This window comes from Halichondria panicea, chromosome 8 (assembly GCF_963675165.1).
Source record: "Halichondria panicea chromosome 8, odHalPani1.1, whole genome shotgun sequence".
Taxonomy (NCBI): Eukaryota; Metazoa; Porifera; class Demospongiae; order Suberitida; family Halichondriidae; genus Halichondria; species Halichondria panicea.
This window is the reverse complement of record NC_087384.1, coordinates 2,052,252-2,071,393: the sequence shown is the minus strand read 5'-3', so window position 1 is coordinate 2,071,393 and position 19,142 is coordinate 2,052,252. Positions and strand designations below refer to the sequence as shown.

Sequence of the window (19,142 nt, the reverse complement as noted above, 5' to 3'; positions counted from 1 at the left end):
AGTAGCACCAAAACGCTATAGCTATTGGTAGCTGCAAGAGTGAGAAAAAAGCTGCAAAAAGCTGCACTGAGCTGTTTCATGCTGTAGCCATTACTTTAAACTTTTGGCATATTTTTAGCAACAATCGTAGTCGATCATTTACCACTTTTTGAATTGTAAAATCGATATATCTATATAGCTTCATATTTTATGCCTCCCCATCGAGGCATCAGCATCCACAGTGCTTTCATAATTATATTTAGGTCCCGTGTAATGGACCGCACGATTTTTAATTTATGTGAGGTATAAAGTGGACTCGTCCTTCTTGTCAAGTAGAGTATAGTTTCACGCCTCTTTCACTCGCTCTTTGTCGTCACGACTAGTGTGTGTATTGGTTGTTTTGTTGTTGTATCATAATTATAGCGGGATATGCATGAGTGTGTTATTTTAAGTTTCATTCCATAGTGTAGGATCTGCGCGTGCTCAACCAGTGAATAGCTACAGCTCATCAACGGTTTCTGCACTGCAAAAACACTTTTGTTAATTTAACAAACAAAAGTTTGTCCCGGTGATGAATCTCACAATGACAGAATAATATTTGTTAGAATGACAAAGGTAAAACAACCTACAATGTTTTGCCATTCAAGCAAAGAAATGATGTCAAAACAACAAAGTATTATGTCATCTGAATTTCACCAATTTATTGTACTTCTATGTCAAAATAGCAAAGTGAATGCTGAATTAACACTGCTATAAAGTGAATTTCTTTGTTAAATTAACACTATACCTTTGTCATTTAATTAGTTGTTTTCTCGCGCACGTACACACATGCAGAAGGTCAAACGGTATTAGAACAATGAGTTTATGATAGAATAAGATCACTGGATCACATGACATGCAGCACAATACATTTCTTCTGTCAGTAAATTGTTTTTAGTGTTCATCACTTAGCGTTTCTTGAAATTCCAGTACAGTGAACTGCAGGCGTTTCGTTTGGTTTCATGAACGCTACATCCCTCAGATCATTTTCGTCACAATAAGCCCCTACAGAACAAAAGATTGAAGTCACTATAGTTACCAACACATATGTAGTGCAAAATGTAAATAGTATAAGCTATCACCCCCATGGACGAAGTTGACCAGTGTAACTGACACGTGAGGACACATATACACACAAACTCGTAAATCAGTATGCTATAGCTATCACCCCATGGACGAAGTTGACCAGTCGAAACCAGTGTAACTGACACGTGAGGACACATACACACAAAATCATAAATCAGTATGCTAGCTATCACCCCATGGACGAAGTTGACCAGTCGAAACCAGTGTAACTGACGCATGAGGACACATACACACAAACTCGTAAATTACAATGCTAGCTATCACCCCATGGACGAAGTTGACCAGTCGAAACCAGTGTAACTGACGCATGAGGACACATACACACAAACTCGTAAATTACAATGCTAGCTATCACCCCATGGACGAAGTTGACCAGTCGAAACCAGTGTAACTGATGCATGAGGACACATACACACAAACTCGTAAATTACAATGCTAGCTATCACCCCATGGACGAAGTTGACCAGTCGAAACCAGTGTAACTGACGCATGAGGACACATACACACAAACTGGTAAATTACAATGCTAGCTATCACCCCATGGACGAAGTTGACCAGTCGAAACCAGTGTAACTGACACGTGAGGACACATACACACAAACTCGTAAATCAGTATGCTAGCTATCACCCCATGGACGAAGTTGACCAGTCGAAACCAGTGTAACTGACACATGAGGACACATACACACAAACTCGTAAATCAGTATACTAGCTATCACCCCATGGACGAAGTTGACCAGTCGAAACCAGTGTAACTGACACATGAAGACACAAACTCGTAAATCAGTATGCTACAGATGAAGGTCGAAAAACCAGGGACAGTTGCCCTCTAGCTAGCTATATAGTTTTATGGAATCTGACATAACTTGCAAGTCGTTTCTTTGAAGTCGATGAAGGTGGTTAAGTAAACTCCTAGCTGGTACACATTGTGGGGCCGAGGTACGGTAAAATCTGCAGCTGGAAGAAACACGTAAACACATTTATTTAGCAATGAGCAACATAACTTAAATCCTTTTTCTTTGAAGCTGGTACATGGTGGAGTTATACGCCGATACGGTATAGCAGTGATTTGTAAACTGTGAATTCAGAGAGTTTTGGGATCATGTACATGCCATGCGCCAACAGCATGCAATGGAACTTAACTTTTTTCTTTGAGATGGTGGTACTATCTACTCTTTAAGAAAATCTGAAAGAGAGTATTGGGCAATAAGTTGAGTTTAGCAATGAGCACTGACTAACTTGCAATTGTCTTTTCTTTCAAGCTGCAGATGCAGGTGACTCTTGACTCCTAGATCCTAGCTGGTGTACATGGAACATGGTAGCCCACTGCCAGGGCCAGGGGTACAGGCATGCAGTCAGTGATGGTATAAAGCTGCATGAGCAGCTGCAGTCTGGTGCAGCTGCAAGCACCATGTGCTAAGTATGTTTGAGGCCTCGCCCTGTTATTCCTGAACGCCCCCTCATGCCACACCTATAGTTCCAGCTTATAATTATAGTCCGAGGCTAAACTCTCCTTATCAGAATCTGGCCTCGAGACTAGCTAGAGTTAGAGGCTAGAGAGAAGGTAGCCTCGATCCCAGGCCGCTCTTCGGCCAGGCCTTGTGAAGGAGGCTAGAGAGAAGGCTGCCTGCACTGCACTGCACTGAAGGACTCTGGAGGCTCCTGACTTCTTCACTGCCACTGTAACTTACCATGCCCAGTCACAAGTCTCCAATTGCTACATACACAATTGAACATGAGCATGCAAAGATATAAGCATCAGGGCAACTGAGATGTTTCAGTGTAGACAATTTATTATGAGCTAGGGTAATCGAGTATAGGTTGAGTAGGTTGAAATCAGTGATGCAAACTTGCACGTATCTTTTAGTAGAGTTCTAGCTGTAACTTTATAATTTGTTATTGTCACACATTAATGTTAATTTGACAATGAACGGTAACTTCCACTAAATGTGAGATCAACAACACTTCGACAAAATGACAACACATGTGTTCAAATAACAATCTACCATTATAATAACAAATATTAATAGTTAGATAAACTATATTAATAGTTAAATAAACTATGATTTGTCGTTATAACAATAATTGCAGGAAATTGACAAACGTTTTGTCAAGATAACATTTTGTGCCGGTAGCAAACTGTGTCACAATAACAAAAGTGTTTTTGCAGTGTGGGCAAATGTCAACTCATGCACTATTTCACAAATCAACTGGGTGACAGGGAAATCCAACAAAAAGATGTATCATATTTGGCTGCCTGCTTTGATAATGTAGAACTCTATGTCGATGCGTTGGAATTAACCCCTGGCGAGCAAACTGACGTTCGGTTGAAGAAAATTGACAGTATAACCACCTATATAGCTATGATCAAGTGTTTGAAATCTGGAAAAGAAAGAAGCCTTCACAAGCGACATTCAGGGCCCTTCTGGAGATGTTAGACAGATGAAGAAAGAGGCGATTGCTGCACAAGTTATGTCTGCCCTCGATCCTCGAAGGTGAGCTCGAGATAATAATATTATTGTGTACATCATGTGTGGTATTTGAATGTTACATTGCAAACTTTGTGCCCTATGCCCATAGTCTACCACTCACACTCAGTGTGTCTATAGCCTAACAGATGTATGCCCTGCACCCACCTGTCATTGATAGGTTGCGGTTGTACTACCCAATAACTCACTCTTTATTGCCTCCATGCATATATAGGAGCTGTGAGGAGGTGCACATAATACAGCACTCTGGTCCATGGACTGTAGAGATGCCAGAACAGAACCCTTAGATCAGCTTTATCACTATGTGTGGTTGTGTATGTTGTGTTTTGTGTAAATTGTTGAAATGTTTCGATATCCCATAATTATTAATAGCTATAAATATACCAGAATGATTGCATGTACATGCAGGGGGGGTATTATTCTTGTGCGCTATATATTACTTACTGCACTGCTATGTAAATTAAATGAGAACAGTAGACTCGGTCACCCTTACAGCGCCGGAATAGCGATGTGGCAGCTAGATAATAGCCGCGGCTTAAAAACGATGACGGATCTTATATATATACCTCGAATGTAATGAACTTTTGCAGGTTTGTCCTAAATTGAGGCAATGAATCATTCATGCATGCTCGATGCACTATCTATATAAGGTTTTCGAGGATTGACCTTGAATCTCGAAAATAGGTTGAAAGACCTCGATCTCTGCTGTGGCCAATTGAACCTCTAAAATCCGCGACTAGCTAGTTTGGGCAGTCCGTGAATGTGCCTCAAAATAACCCACTAGCTAGGTTACTTAGATACGATGTTATAAACGGGTATTAATTTGAGTCATTAGGCCACTGTTAGTTGCATACTTGTTTCAGATGAGAATACTAGCTCAACCCAGATGAGGGAGGGAGGTCTTCATTACTCATTATCCCATTATTTGATGACGTCATATCCTGTTTTTTTAACTGACGAAAATACACAAAAGGACGGAGTCTAAACATAAAAATAGTTTAATTTTTTTTACGCACTGGCTTTTTGGTGCACAATGCAACTTGCACATGGGAAAAAAAATGACTTTGACCTCAAATAATGGCTGACATCAGCAATTAAATAAGCAGGTGAGCAAAACTGAGGAGGGAGGTAATTGATCTGAAACAAGTATATGCAACTAACAGTGGCCTTAAAATTAACGCTCATCTCTATCTGACTCCCAAATTAACTTTCCATTCAACATTCATAAGACAAATTAAAAATAATAGCCACAGTTTAAAAACGACCCTACCATGAGTCTAATATTTTTGCACGCAGTTCTGTCCCGATCGAAGATATTGTCATTACTGAAGTTTTTCTAATTGCATGCGGGCGGGCGGCTTTTCTCATTATGTCATTATCAATTTCACCTTATGAATTTCATTATTTTGCAAATGAATATCATTATCACACTATTTTGTACCACATGGACCATTGTGCGCATGCGTAGTAGAAATAATGGGATAGAAATCCAATAATGAGATAGAAATCCAAGAATAAAATCTGATGCGGGCGGTGGACCAGAAACCAGAGTATCACTTGGAGTGGCCTTAATTTTATGCTCCTAAACGTAGACTACTAATTTGTAAATTGTGCTGCAGTTAGATAGCTTTGAGAGCTAGTTTTAGATAGCTCAGGGGCGGATCCAGAGGTAGTTCGTTGGGTTCGTACGAACTACCCTTCCAGCTAGTATCTATTAGCTAGCTAGCTTAGACTCGCATGCCGTCACTGCACTGTTGGCGAACAGTATATAGACTGGTCAAACTCCGGGCTTCGGTTTTCGTGACGTCAGTATACTGCATGTGATACGTAGAGTTTCTAGTGAAACGTCACTATCATTGATCTTGCGGTAACCGCATGCGGTTAGTTGCCACAAATATCGTGGCAAACGTTACACGAGTCTCTACACGGAGTTTGACCAGTCCATTTCTCAAGGGCTGGCTGGCGAGTCTAAGCTAGCTAACTACTGTACTGTCGTGACAAAGTCGTACAAAGTACGTCCTCTCTGCTTAATAAAAGGGTGGGGCTGGTTCTCTTTGCATAATAAAAGGGTGGGGCTGGTTCTCTCTACATAACAAGAGGGTGGGGCTGGCTACTGCAGCCACATTGATTTGCACCGTGGTCAAGCGATAATATTATTATATCTAGCCATGAATCCTTGACTCCTGGTGTAAGAAGAGGAAAGTTTCAGGTAAGGGAGAGTGCATGACACTGCATATTGAATGATACTGCATACTTACATGTATAATTGCTATAATCATTAATATTATTGATGGTCAAGTTCTACAAGTGTATAGCCAAGTCTCCTCTTCACCAGCCACCACCGTCTGTCTTTCCACTGGGGACCACTACTATCTCTCCTCCAGTCACAACCATCTCTCCTGTGCTTATAAATCATGAGGGAGAACATGAGGGTTAATTAGTGGGCGTGGTACTTTAAAAGGGGCGTGGTCACAAAAATTTTGGCGCTTTGCGCGGACAAGAAGTACTGTATAAGAACCCCCCTTCCTTAAATCCTGGATCCTCCCCTGTAGCTAGTGCAACTATTCAGTTGCACACTGTTCTATTAAACTTAGCTAGCTCGCATGCAGCTGCTTGCTTGTTCTAATTATTCCCGTCACACTAGCTTTGCTGCTTTGCATGCTGTATAAAAATCTGTTCCAATTTATACCCGGACAATTTCCAAAATAATAATTTTTTGCTGTCCGATAAATTAGAAGATATACGGTACATAGGTGCTAGCCTCGATTCAAGGCTGTTTAATTTAAACGAGCATGCTGACTATAAAAGGGCGTGCCGTGGGCAGCTCCGACCGGAAGCAACCAAAAAATGACAAAATGGCAACAATGAATATTCTTGAGTCTTGCAAAAAGACGCCCTTGACAGTTATAATGCACATTCTTTACATTTTTACATTCTTCTTTTGATACGCCTTCTTCCGCTCTCTCACGAGATAGTAGACACAACAAAAATGGCTGTCAAAAGTTTATTTCAAGAAGCATGAAGAAGTCTGTTCTCAACCTCCTACTGGGGGTTCCACAGGAGCTAAAGTTCGAGACTGAAGATACCAAGCAAGTCTTTGTAGGTTTAATTGACAGTGCTAAGCGTTGTCTTGCTGCCAGACATTCATTGGCCCAGCATGAGGATCTGACAAACTGATGCTGATGTGGACATAAATAACTCAAGTAAGTAGTCCATAGGTCTATAGTAAAGTTAGTAGTCTAGTATAAAGTAATGTGACTTCATCAACCTGCGAACGCTTTTTCGCTTTTTAACATTTGCATTTCATTTTACGGATAAAGTAGTACGAACAGGAGAGTTGAAAGTCTGTAGGGAAGGACCTTTGTATAATATCTATTTGCAGTTTGTTCGTTCATATATACAGTCATTATGCCTCAGTTGGGCATGCGCAAGATATACGGTAGTGTGTCTGTGTGTGTGTAGATCGACTGTTACAGCTGCTCGATGATAATGAAGAGTTTCTGTATAATTATTGTAGGCTGCTAATCATAATTATTAATTTTCTTGAATTGCAATTAGTTGGGTTTGCAAAATAATGCTTATAATTATGTTTGCTTACTTTGAAAGCTAGTACAACTTGTGTGTAGCAAAATAGGGGAACAACGAGAGAATAAAGTAAAATAAAAAGAATTAAGCATTATCCGCCAGGGCCGATGAATCCATCTAAAATGTAAATTATATGTACAGTCATTAATAATGGTACTGCATGTAGCTTCATTGCCTACACTGAGGCATCATCACCCTTTCAGTAACATTCATTTTTTTCTCAGGTCGCGTTGAAGACGCTTTGAAGGACTGCGACTGCCTTTGCTTGTTGACAGTCTCCCTGGGTACACCATCAACCTATGTAGAAAATGTAAGTATTACTTCTCAGTGTATCTAGCAATTATCCTATTATATCCCTAGCTCTTTGCTGGGGAGAGGAGAGCCTCACTGTCTGGTGGCATGCACTCCACTTGCCCTATTAAAATGGTAGTAAAGAATTTGTTTGATATAGATGTACTGATATTCATATAAATTCTTTTTCAGAATCGAACTTTCGATGAATTTCCACAATGGCATATTTTCAATGCCGTCTATTATGCAAGAAAGCAAGCTTCCTAACTCTTCCACAACGTTCCCTGGACTGTAGCTGACCTGGAGCTGAAAAGATTCCTTTATTGTGCATAGCCTTTTGCTGTATCTATTCATAAAGTATTTTGTCAGCCATTATGATAATCATTTATTTTTTTGTTTTTTTGTTTCTGCTTCTGGTAAAAAAGAAAAACTACCAAGAATGTATTTCCTTTCCCTTTGTGTATATTTTTGAGTGTTCACAGTGTGTAGCGAATGGGTTCTGAGCGCTTTTGCGCAAGAGAAAAAAAGAGCTCGTTATAAGGCTTGAATGGAAATTTTGGGGTCAAAGGTCGCGCCCACGGCAGCTCTTTTTATACTCAAAACTCGCTCCGAGTTCCGGAAGTTGCTAATCCGGTAATTAAAGCCAACATGCTCGTTTAATCGGCCTGGAAACAAGGCTATGTAGGTGCTAGCCTCCTTCAAGGCCTAATCCTAACCCTAACCCTAATCGAGGAAGAGCGGCTTGGGATCGAGGCTATGTAGGTGCATGCTCGATCACCATAAAAAGCTCTTGCGCATGCCAAATGGAGGTATATAGCATCACCTGAGATGATACGCCCCCAGACCAAATGGGGTGATTTTCATGACTGAGATCTGTAGCTGTAGAGCTAGAGAGAGACCAGGTACGTACCAGTGAGTGATCGTGACTCGACTGAGGTCGAGGATGCAGTATAATTATAAGTCACTCTGAAAGTTAGATCTAAATCCTGAGATGGTGAGTGACTTGTATTACATGTCAATGTATTCCTGATTCCATTCAGTTGGCCAGTTTTTGTACAGTATTAAACGATATCTTAATATCTTTCCAGTCATTATTAATGGAAGCTTGCGATACGGGTGATGTGGGTGTGGTTCAGTTGGCACTAGAAGGAGGGGCGGATCCAAACCAGGCCAACGAGGTGAGGTTCAATGCATGTGTAGCCTCGAGACCAGGCCGATTAAAATACGGCCTGGTCTCTATTGCATGAGTGGTTACCCAGAATCTGGGTGATTCGTTATACTTTAGTAAACCTTTGTAAATTTTACCGTAAACTAGTTTGTTTACTAGTTTCTTTCCGTATTAATTTTAACAAATGCTTGTCTCCTGTGAAGCTGTGGCTTATGCTCTCTATTGCGTTGTCGAGAAGACTTGCTAGCTAGCTGTGGCCCTCTATGGTGTTGTCGAGAAGGCTTGCACACTAGTCTGAAGCCAGAAGAAGCTCTCATTTGTACAGAAACCAAGTTCACGACCATCCAACCATCATAGAGATAGATGAGAGCCTCTTCTGCTTTCAGACTAGTGTGCAAGCCTTCTTGACAACGACCACAGCTAGCTAGCTAGGCTATAAAGCTTCATATACATAGTAGATAGTACGTGGGCGTGTATGGACCACGCCTATGATTAATTACACATGCAATAGATACCAGGCCGTATTTTAATCGGCCTGGATTTGAGGCTGATGCATGTGTGGTATCACATGATGCTCTGAATGACATAGGATAGACTCGCGAGCTGTCTGTTACACGGCAAATAGTAGACTGAGCAAACTCGGTGTAAAATCTTGTGTGGGACAGCATATCATCAGATAAGATTCTAAGTGGCTGTGGCTTTCTTAACGTCATGGCTATAGACAGTATGTACACTAAAAACAGCTACACAAAAAGTCTCCTAGTGCTCTCAGTACGTACTATACTAAGGTAGTCTAGTCGACAACTTGCATGCTAATGCCTATATATGGCTATGGTGGTGAGCATCACGTGCATTCATGCATTCAACGTCACTATCACTCTTGTAGTCACTATCAATCTTGTGGTAACCGCATGCGGTCTAGCCACTTGAGTTGTCACAAACATTGTGGCAAATGTTACACGAGTCTCTACACGGGGTTTGACGGAGTTTCCTGTCTCATTTTCGTGTGCTGGCTTGCGAGTCTAAAGACTGGGACCTTTAATTACCATGTATATATGCTTGATCAAAGTCCGCGGCTACGAAATGTTTCACTTTACTGATTCGAGAGAGGCCCTAGCTATAAGGGCGTACTAGTGTCTAGTATATAAAAGAAGAGCGTGCATTAAGTGCTAAAAATACAAATTTCTATTTTTAGCAATTCAATCAAATTCACATACTCAACCGCCCACATTTGAATTCTGCTAGCTACGTGTTGAGTTGCACATTCCCTCTCTTCTAAGGCTTAAAATTTGGCAGATTTTGCAAAGAAAAAAGGTGAGCTAAATCTAAGAAGCTTTTTGCGTACTACTAAACACGGCTATTATTCGAAACATAAGCCTGATTGTTTGTGGAAAAGGATCGATACAATAGAAAGCTAGAATTGTGTCTGGTTTGTCTCTGTTAGCTGACTCTGGGATCCTACTCCAGGAGCCTCTCTGCATGAGACTCCAGGCTAGTCCACAGTGCGCGTGCCTCCAGTCTGGTTTTAAAATTAGCTCCTAAGTTGCTGTGCTAGACAGTTTAATAAGTCATACATGATATTCATCACTATACATGCACTGCATTATATAACTCTTTTGGTTTCTTTATAATAATGTCACGTCTCCAGACGAGGGTTTGCACTTTAGTTTGTTTAGTGATAGTGGCTGAGTTGCTTAGTCGACCTTTTAGAGCTAGATTCTCTTTTCTTTTATGAAAGCACCGCAGGTGCTGCATGATGCCTCGGTAGAGATGCCTAAGCTACATAATTAACATAAAGCTACTAATGCACATGATGAACAGTATTTTTTTCAATTTGCTGCATGCAAACTAAAAGAGTGGGTAATGATTGGACCACGATTGTTGTTAAAAACGATCGATGGCAAGATTCAAGTCTAAAATTAATGGCTGCCATCAGCAGAGCCTTGCAGCTCTCTTCTCACTCTTGCAGCTACGTGCAGAGCTAACTACTAAGTAGAGTCGGTAAACAAGTTTGGCTACGTGCTCTTCTGAAAAGGCAAGCAAAACTAGGCATAACTTGAGAATGAAGCATTATTTTGCAAATCCACGAATTAAAATCCATGACTAGAAGCCTATAGAAACTCTTACTTGCACTTCATTGATCCTTGAGCAGCCTACAGACACACAGACACACAAACACACTACCGTATACCTCGCTTGTGCATGCGCACCGAAGCATAATAATCAATTCTATGTACAGCACATTGTATGGCAGTCAAGATGGGTAATGAGCATGCTCACTATAAATATAATCCTTTGTAGTTTTAGACAGCCTATAACGCGGAGTGTTTCACGTAAACATTTTTGTTTCTAATCCCTCATATTGTTCTATATGTATAGGATATACCACACCTAAGAGGAGGATATGCACCCATATATCCTCCGCTACCGTGGTTACTCCGAGGCGGAGCCGAGGGGTATGTAACCACGGTAGCGGAGGATATATAGGGTGCATATCCTCCGAGTAGGTGTGGCATATCTGACTTATACCACGTGACCGTAGCACTATAAAAGGACCTCCCCCTAGCAACAATTCAATCGCGATGCAGACTGCAAAAAAGAACAAGACTATGCCGGATTTTGCAGCCGTCAAAGAGCTAGTTGAGCAACATGTTGACTCCTACAGATGCTCAAGAGCTTCCTTGGTCCAAGCTTTGACCATTCGACGTCCCCTACTGGAGTTGCAAGCTCTCCTTGGATAAAATGTATCTAAACCGCGCCCATGGACCCATGGAAGCTTAGCCATCTTGTTGGAGAGCACCTTCCTTGTTTCTGCCGTCGCTTTGAGTCTTAGTACTGTCAAGCATGGCTCTTTTCTCTTTGCTTACTTTCTTGAACAAATGAAAAAACTAAAAAACAACTTGAAAAACTGTGCATGCCTGGGGCTGTATGCTAATATTCTATATATCCTACAGCTGTTGACCAATGAGATCAATTAGTGGTGACGTAAGTGTGGTATAAGTATCTATATCTATGGTATAACCATGTACTACATGTACAGTTGGGTCAGTTCCCTCTCTGGTCAGCCAGTTTCGATGGTCACCTGAAGTGTGTGGAACTTCTAATCGATGCTGGAGCCAATGTTGATATGCAAGCAGAGGTGAGTGTATCTAGCTGTACACATCTCAGAGATTAGCTAGTCATAGAGTTTCCTTTGTCATGTCCTGGTTGTGTGTCGTGACGCGTATTAACCTAAAACGTGGTCTGTGAGCTGATGTGTGTGTTTACCTTCTCATCACTCCTTACTTGAATCTGTACAGCATGGAGCTACTGCGCTGCATGTTGCTGCTCAGAATGGTCACTTGAGGGTAGTTGAAGTGTTAATTGCAGCTATGGCTCGAGTTGATATCCAAGAGGAGGTGAGGTTTTATTGCTCATACCACTGTTAGTATTGCATTCTCATAAGAATAGTGATCCTTACCTATCATTCACTTTTCTATGTACATGTAGGTGAATTATTATAATTGTGCAACTGCATATGGTTTTTGAAAGATAATTACGTGCGTATTATACATAAAATCTGTGATGATATTGTCTCTTATGGATCAGCAAGAATATTCGTTGTGTTCTATGTTATTAGCCTAAATGTCCCTCCGGGAGGAAATATCTGCATAAACTACCTATAATTTATACTACACTAAGAATAGTCCTATTCATTTAAGAGCCTGGAATTTCCGAATGCCCACTAATTATTACTTCCGGTATACTTGCAACGGTGCATTAACTAGTACGTGAAGTGTATTTGCTCAAACCGTGCAAGCTCCTTGTATATAATAATGTATATATTCACTCTAATACAGGGCAACCGGACTGCTCTCCACGTAGCCAGTAGCAATGGACATGATGAGGTGGTGAGGGTCCTCTTAGCAGCCAAGGCTACAGTCAACACTCAGAACAAGGTCAGTTACAGTAATTGATTTCAGAGCCAAAAATTATATGATATAGTGGCGCACCTTTTAGAACCAAAACATTCAGACCAATCCACACTTGCGTTGTTTGTTTTTTGTATAGATATGTAGGTCTACGGTTTGGTTTTTGGCCTCTGTGTTTTACATACTCTATCTATTGAGGGCCTAAACAGCAAAAAACCTTGTTTTTAAGCCAGCCGCTTTTGTTGCTAAAGATATTGTATAATAGTTTCAGCAGCTAGCTAGCCAAACACATTGACGCATGACGTCACATGCAATGATGAACCTCATTAACAACACTACATAATCTACACAATCTTGGGTAATGAATAAATTAGCCTCAAATTAACGCTATGTCGACAACTGGGCTTTGTATCTATTGTCAAAGTGATAGTGCAAATGCACAAGTTCCCCAGAATCTGAGGAATTTGTTCTATACATTAGTTTGTAAGTAAACTAGTTTGTGCACATTACAGATCACCAGGACATGGCGAAGAGGAAACTGTATGACTGGACGATTGTTTTAGAAACTCTAGCATGGCGAATAGTATATGTATAGCTAGCTCAATCCTCACAACAATTAGTGTAGTTTATAGATCTACGGTATACACTTTCGTTTTGGCCACATAATGATAGATCATTAGCACAGTGCATGGGCTAATAGTAGGGTTGGGTTGAATGAGCAAAAAGTCCCCGGGCCTCTGTGATGATTCGGAACAATAAAATCTGCAATACCTAAATAAATACACATGATCCTTGCCAGAACGCAATAGTTAGATCGCAAAGGATCAACATTTCTGCTCATTCGCAAAGGCCCGCAAAATATTCTAGTAAGCAGGTCGATATACGTTGTATCTGTATTTTACAGCTCCATCTATGGAGTAATTAATAAAGCATGCAGGTATTCATCAAATGCATGCGCGTACGTAGGTTAGGATTAGTAGGCCAATAACTGTAAGGCAATTGCCTTATAAGCGGTTGAAACACTCCGCGGTTATAATTTAGCGATCGCGCAGTTAGCTCTGCAGTAGAACGCTAGCTATTGGCAGCTGTAACCTTGCACTGTTTCGTGGTTTACCGTGCATGAGGCTGTATTTAGCCACTATCTACTAGCAATCACTCAAGTACTCTAGAGAAGTAATTAAGTTTACATCACTGACAAGCTCTAAGTCCGTTGTTTTTACTCTTGAATTACTCCATGTCAACTTTTCTCTCTCCCTGCTGTGAAGCCAAAACAGTGAAGGACATTGGTTATTATGTACAGTAGAACCTCGCCAATCCGAATAGAGCGGGACCAGACCCTATCCGAATACATGAAATTTCCGGATTAACAGATGTCATTAATTGATTATGAATATCATTAACGAAGACACTTTTGTACATGTATTATGATATTACTGTGGCCAGAAGGGAAGCTGCTAGCTAGAATAGTCTTTATCTCAACTTTCTCTCCAATACAGTTGAGTCTTGTGAGCTCTCTCTTCGTTTTCTTTGCAGTGGCCATTGTCTTGAGCAGTTTATCGATAAAATTATTGCTGATTCAGCTAAGCAATTTACATTGCGCATGCGCAGTACTCTATTCTACTGACAGCCCCTCCTCTTTTTCAGTTTGCCATTTTGTCTGGATTTGCGAGGTTTTGGATTAAAGGGGTCCGGATTAGCGAGGTACTACTGTATCTAAATGCTATATATGCTATGGATAAGCTGTACTGTTCAGAAACGTTTGTCCTTCAAACTGGCTTAGTATACTTTTAGACACACCACGGGCCTTGACCTCACATGACTTCATAGTAAGGGCTATTCCTTCTTGTAGAGTATTTTATTGTCGACCTTTTAGAGCTAAATTCTATTACTTTTTAACATCAGCAGATTGTATGGCAGTCAAGACAGGTAATGAGCATGCTGTATAATCCTTTGTGGTTTTAGCCACACCCTATAACGTGGAGTGTTTCACGTAAACATTTTCGTTTCTAATCCCTCATATTGTTCTATATGTATCTATATCTATGGTATAACATACTACTGCTCATGTACTACATGTACAGTTGGGTGAGTCCCCTCTCAGGGTAGCCAGTTACTATGGTCACCTGAAGTGTGTGGAACTTCTAATCAATGCTGGAGCCAATGTTGATATGCAAAAAGAGGTGAGTGTATCTAGCTGTACACATCTCAGAGATTAGCTAGTCATAGAGTTTCCTCTGTCATGTCCTGGTTGTCATTCAAAGTGCGCTCTATGTGAGACATTTATTGCCCATCTGTATGTGGTTTTTGAAAAAGACAATAGTAGGGTGTGTTTAATTGCTCATACCCCTGTTAGTATTGTATTCTCATCATAAGCATTAATTCTGTACCATTTTGTTTCTGTGTCCTGGACCTGCGCATGTTATTTGCTTTTAAGAATCGTGATCTTTACCCATCATTCACTTTTCTATGTACATGTAGGTTAATTGCGCAACTGTATATGGTTTTTGAAAGGCAATTACGTACGTGCTAGATAAAATCTGTGCTGGTATTGTCTCTTAAATGGATCAGTAAGAATATTACATGTACCGTATATGCTCGATAAAGGCCGCACTCAAATAGTAGCCTCCCTTGCTAGGATTCATTCACTTTTCTATGTACATGTAGATGAATTATTATAATTGGGCAACTGTATATGGTTTTTGAAAGACAATTACTTACGTGCTAGATAAAATCTGTGCTGATATTATATCTTATGGATCAGCAAGAATATTCGTTGTGTTCTATGTTATTAGCCTAAATGTCCCTCCGGGAGGAAACGTCTGCATAAACTACCTACTACACTAAGAATAGTCTTATTCATTTAAGAGCCTGGAATTTCCGAACGCCCACTAATTATTACTTCCGGTATACTTGCAACGGTGCATTAACTAGTACGTGAAGTGTATTTGCTCAAACCGTGCAAGCTCCTTGTATATAATAATGTATATATTCACTCTAATACAGGACAACTTGACTGCTCTCCACGTAGCCTGTCAGAATGGACATGATGAGGTGGTGAGAGTCCTCTTAGCAGCCAAGGCTACAGTCAACACTCAAAACAAGGTCAGTTACAGTAATTGATTTCAGTGCCAAAAATTATATGATATAGTGGCGCACCTTTTAGAACCAAAACATTCAGACCAATCCACACTTGCGTTGTTTGTTTTTTGTATAGATATGTAGGTCTACGGTTTGGTTTTTGGCCTCTGTGTTTTACATACTCTATCTATTGAGGGCCTAAACAGCAAAAAACCTTGTTTTTAAGCCAGCCGCTTTTGTTGCTAAAGATATTGTATAATAGTTTCAGCAGCTAGCTAGCCAAACACATTGACGCATGACGTCACATGCAATGATGAACCTCATTAACAACACTACATAATCTACACAATCTTGGGTAATGAATAAATTAGCCTCAAATTAACGCTATGTCGACAACTGGGCTTTGTATCTATTGTCAAAGTGATAGTGCAAATGCACAAGTTCCCCAGAATCTGAGGAATTTGTTCTATAAATTAGTTTGTAAGTAAACTAGTTTGTGCACATTACAGATCACCAGGACATGGCGAAGAGGAAACTGTATGACTGGACGATTGTTTTAGAAACTCTAGCATGGCGAATAGTATATGTATAGCTAGCTCAATCCTCACAACAATTAGTGTAGTTTATAGATCTACGGTATACACTTTCGTTTTGGCCACATAATGATAGATCATTAGCACAGTGCATGGGCTAATAGTAGGGTTGGGTTGAATGAGCAAAAAGTCCCCGGGCCTCTGTGATGATTCGAAACAATAAAATCTGCAATACCTAAATAAATACACATGATCCTTGCCAGAACCCAATAGTTAGATCGCAAAGGATCAACATTTCTGCTCATTCGCAAAGGCCCGCAAAATATTCTAGTAATATGGTAAGCAGGTCGATATACGTTGTATCTGTATTTTACAGCTCATCTATGGAGTAATTAATAAAGCATGCAGGTATTCATCAAATGCATGCGTGTACGTAGGTTAGGGTTAGTAGGCCAATAACTGTAAGGCAATTGCCTTATAAGCGGTTGAAACACTCCGCGGTTATAATTTAGCGATCGCGCAGTTAGCTCTGCAGTAGAACGCTAGCTATTGGCAGCTGTAACCTTGCACTGTTTCGTGGTTTACCGTGCATGAGGCTGTATTTAGCCACTATCTACTAGCAATCACTCAAGTACTCTAGAGAAGTAATTAAGTTTACATCACTGACAAGCTCTAAGTCCGTTGTCTTTACTCTTGAATTACTCCATGTCAACTTTTCTCTCTCCCTGCTGTGAAGCCAAAACAGTGAAGGACATTGGTTATTATGTACAGTAGAACCTCGCCAATCCGAATAGAGCGGGACCAGACCCTATCCGAATACATGAAATTTCCGGATTACCAGATGTCATTAATTGATTATGAAATCATTAACGAAGACACTTTTGTACATGTATTATGATATTACTGTGGCCAGAAGAGAAGCTGCTAGCTAGAATAGTCTTTATCTCAACTTTCTCTCCAATACAGTTGAGTCTTGTGAGCTCTCTCTTCGTTTTCTTTGCAGTGGCCATTGTCTTGAGCAGTTTATCGATAAATGTAAAAAATGTATTGCTGATTCAGCTAAGCAATTTACATTGCGCATGCGCAGTACTCTATTCTACTGACAGCCCCTCCTCTTTTTCAGTTTGCCATTTTGTCCGGATTTGCGAGGTTTCGGATTAAAGGGGTCCGGATTAGCGAGGTTCTACTGTATCTAAATGCTATGGATAAGCTGTACTGTTCAGAAACGTTTGTCCTTCAAACTGGCTTAGTATACTTTTAGACACACCACGGTCCTTAACCTCCCATGACTTCATAGTAAGGGCTATTCCTTCTTGTAGAGTATTTTATTGTCGACCTTTTAGAGCTAAATTCTATTACTTTTTAACATCAGCAGATTGTATGGCAGTCAGGACAGGTAATGAGCATGCTGTATAATCCTTTGTAGTTTTAGCCACACCCTATAACGCGGAGTGTTTCACGTAAACATTTTTGTTTCTAATCCCTCTTATTGTTCTATATGTATCTATATCTATGGTATAACATACTACTGCTCATGTACTACATGTACAGTCGGGTCAGTCCCCTCTCTGGGTAGCCAGTTTCAATGGTCACCTGAAGTGTGTGGAACTTCTAATCAATGCTGGAGCCAATGTTGATATGCAAAAAGAGGTGAGTGTATCTAGCTGTACACATCTCAGAGATTAGCTAGTCGTAGAGTTTCCTCTGTCATGTCCTGGTTGTCATTCAAAGTGCGCTGTATGTGAGACATTTATTGCCCATCTGTATGTGGTTTTTGAAAAAGACAATAGTAGGGTGTGTTTAATTGCTCATACCCCTGTTAGTATTGTATTCTCATCATAAGCATTAATTCTGTACCATTTTGTTTCTGTGTCCTGGACCTGCGCATGTTATTTGCTTTTAAGAATCGTGATCTTTACCCATCATTCACTTTTCTATGTACATGTAGGTTAATTGCGCAACTGTATATGGTTTTTGAAAGGCAATTACGTACGTCCTAGATAAAATCTGTGCTGGTATTGTCTCTTAAATGGATCAGTAAGAATATTACATATACCGTATATGCTTGATCAGAGGCCGCTCTTGCATAAAGGCTGCACTAGTAGCCTCCCTTGCTAGCAAAATGAAACATTTAAATAGCCGCTCTCAAATAGTAGCCTCAGTGAACTTCGACTCTAGCATTTCTGCACGTGGCAGCCAAAAAATTTATTAATACTAGCAGCTAGGTACTAGGTACAGGACATAGCTAGCAGCTTGTTAGTGCTTCACAAAGACTTTCTCATGGCAGAGTTCAAGTTTACATGTAGGTGAATTTATAATTGGGCAACTGTATAATTATGGTTTTTGAAAGACAATTACGTACGTGCTAGATAAAATCTGTGCTGATATTATATCTTATTGATCAGCAAGAATATTCGTTGTGTTCTATGTTATTAGCCTAAATGTCCCTCCGGGAGGAAACGTCTGCATAAACTACCTACTACACTAAGAATAGTCCTATTCATTTAAGAGCCTGGAATTTCTGAACGCCCACTAATTATTACTTCCGGTATACTTGCAACTGTGCATTAACTAGTACGTAAAGTGTATTTGCTCAAACCGTGCAAGCTCCTTGTATATAATAATGTATATATTCACTCTAATCCAGGACACCCGGACTGCTCTCTACGTAGCCAGTAACAATGGACATGATGAGGTGGTGAGGGTCCTCTTAGCAGCCAAGGCTACAGTCAACACTCAACACAAGGTCAGTTACAGTAATTGATTTCAGAGCCAAAAATTATATGATATAGTGGCGCACCTTTTAGAACCAAACATTCAGACCAATCCACACTTGCGTTGTTTGTTTTTTGTATAGATATGTAGGTCTACGGTTTGGTTTTTGGTCTCTGTGTTTTACATACTCTATCTATTGAGGGCCTAAACAGCAAAAAACCTTGTTTTTAAGCCAGCCACTTTTGTTGCTAAAGATATTGTATAATAG

General features: G+C 40.3%; 2 protein-coding genes and 3 long non-coding RNA genes across 23 annotated transcripts in view; 4 read left to right on the top strand and 1 right to left on the bottom strand.

The window, feature by feature from the left end:
* Positions 1 to 477, top strand: part of LOC135339867 (uncharacterized) — a 51,426-nt gene extending 50,949 nt beyond the window's left edge. Inside the window, exon 3 of the long non-coding RNA XR_010396097.1 lies at positions 445 to 477. This is a non-coding gene — a long non-coding RNA (uncharacterized LOC135339867). The remainder of the gene's footprint in view (positions 1 to 444) is intronic.
* Positions 1 to 19,142, top strand: part of LOC135339652 (serine/threonine-protein phosphatase 6 regulatory ankyrin repeat subunit B-like) — a gene marked incomplete in the record, with an annotated part of 1,209,744 nt that overhangs the window by 243,875 nt on the left and 946,727 nt on the right.
* On the bottom strand, positions 1,964 to 2,487 carry LOC135339858 (uncharacterized). The gene is made up of 3 exons (XR_010396080.1): positions 2,344 to 2,487; positions 2,248 to 2,290; positions 1,964 to 2,180 (listed from the first exon to the last, which is right to left on the bottom strand). It is a non-coding gene; the product is annotated as an uncharacterized LOC135339858 (long non-coding RNA).
* On the top strand, positions 6,376 to 7,951 carry LOC135339849 (uncharacterized). The gene is made up of 3 exons (XR_010396063.1): positions 6,376 to 6,796; positions 7,403 to 7,488; positions 7,662 to 7,951. It is a non-coding gene; the product is annotated as an uncharacterized LOC135339849 (long non-coding RNA).
* LOC135339638 (uncharacterized) overlaps positions 8,297 to 19,142 on the top strand; it is a 34,553-nt gene continuing 23,707 nt past the window's right edge. For 10 of the 19 annotated variants that reach the window (XM_064535811.1, XM_064535808.1, XM_064535812.1 and 7 more), the window contains exons 1-9: positions 8,297 to 8,463; positions 8,558 to 8,647; positions 11,678 to 11,776; positions 11,937 to 12,035; positions 12,477 to 12,575; positions 14,630 to 14,728; positions 15,552 to 15,650; positions 17,711 to 17,809; positions 18,807 to 18,905. In XM_064535811.1, coding sequence (XP_064391881.1) covers positions 8,461 to 8,463; positions 8,558 to 8,647; positions 11,678 to 11,776; positions 11,937 to 12,035; positions 12,477 to 12,575; positions 14,630 to 14,728; positions 15,552 to 15,650; positions 17,711 to 17,809; positions 18,807 to 18,905 — 786 coding nt within the window. In that variant the 5' untranslated portion in view covers positions 8,297 to 8,460. Of the gene's footprint in view, positions 8,464 to 8,557; positions 8,648 to 9,774; positions 11,623 to 11,677; positions 11,777 to 11,936; positions 12,036 to 12,476; positions 12,576 to 14,629; positions 14,729 to 15,551; positions 15,651 to 17,710; positions 17,810 to 18,806; positions 18,906 to 19,142 lie in introns of those variants that run through there. The other 9 variants (XM_064535823.1, XM_064535822.1, XM_064535806.1 and 6 more) reach the window with 8 other exon arrangements.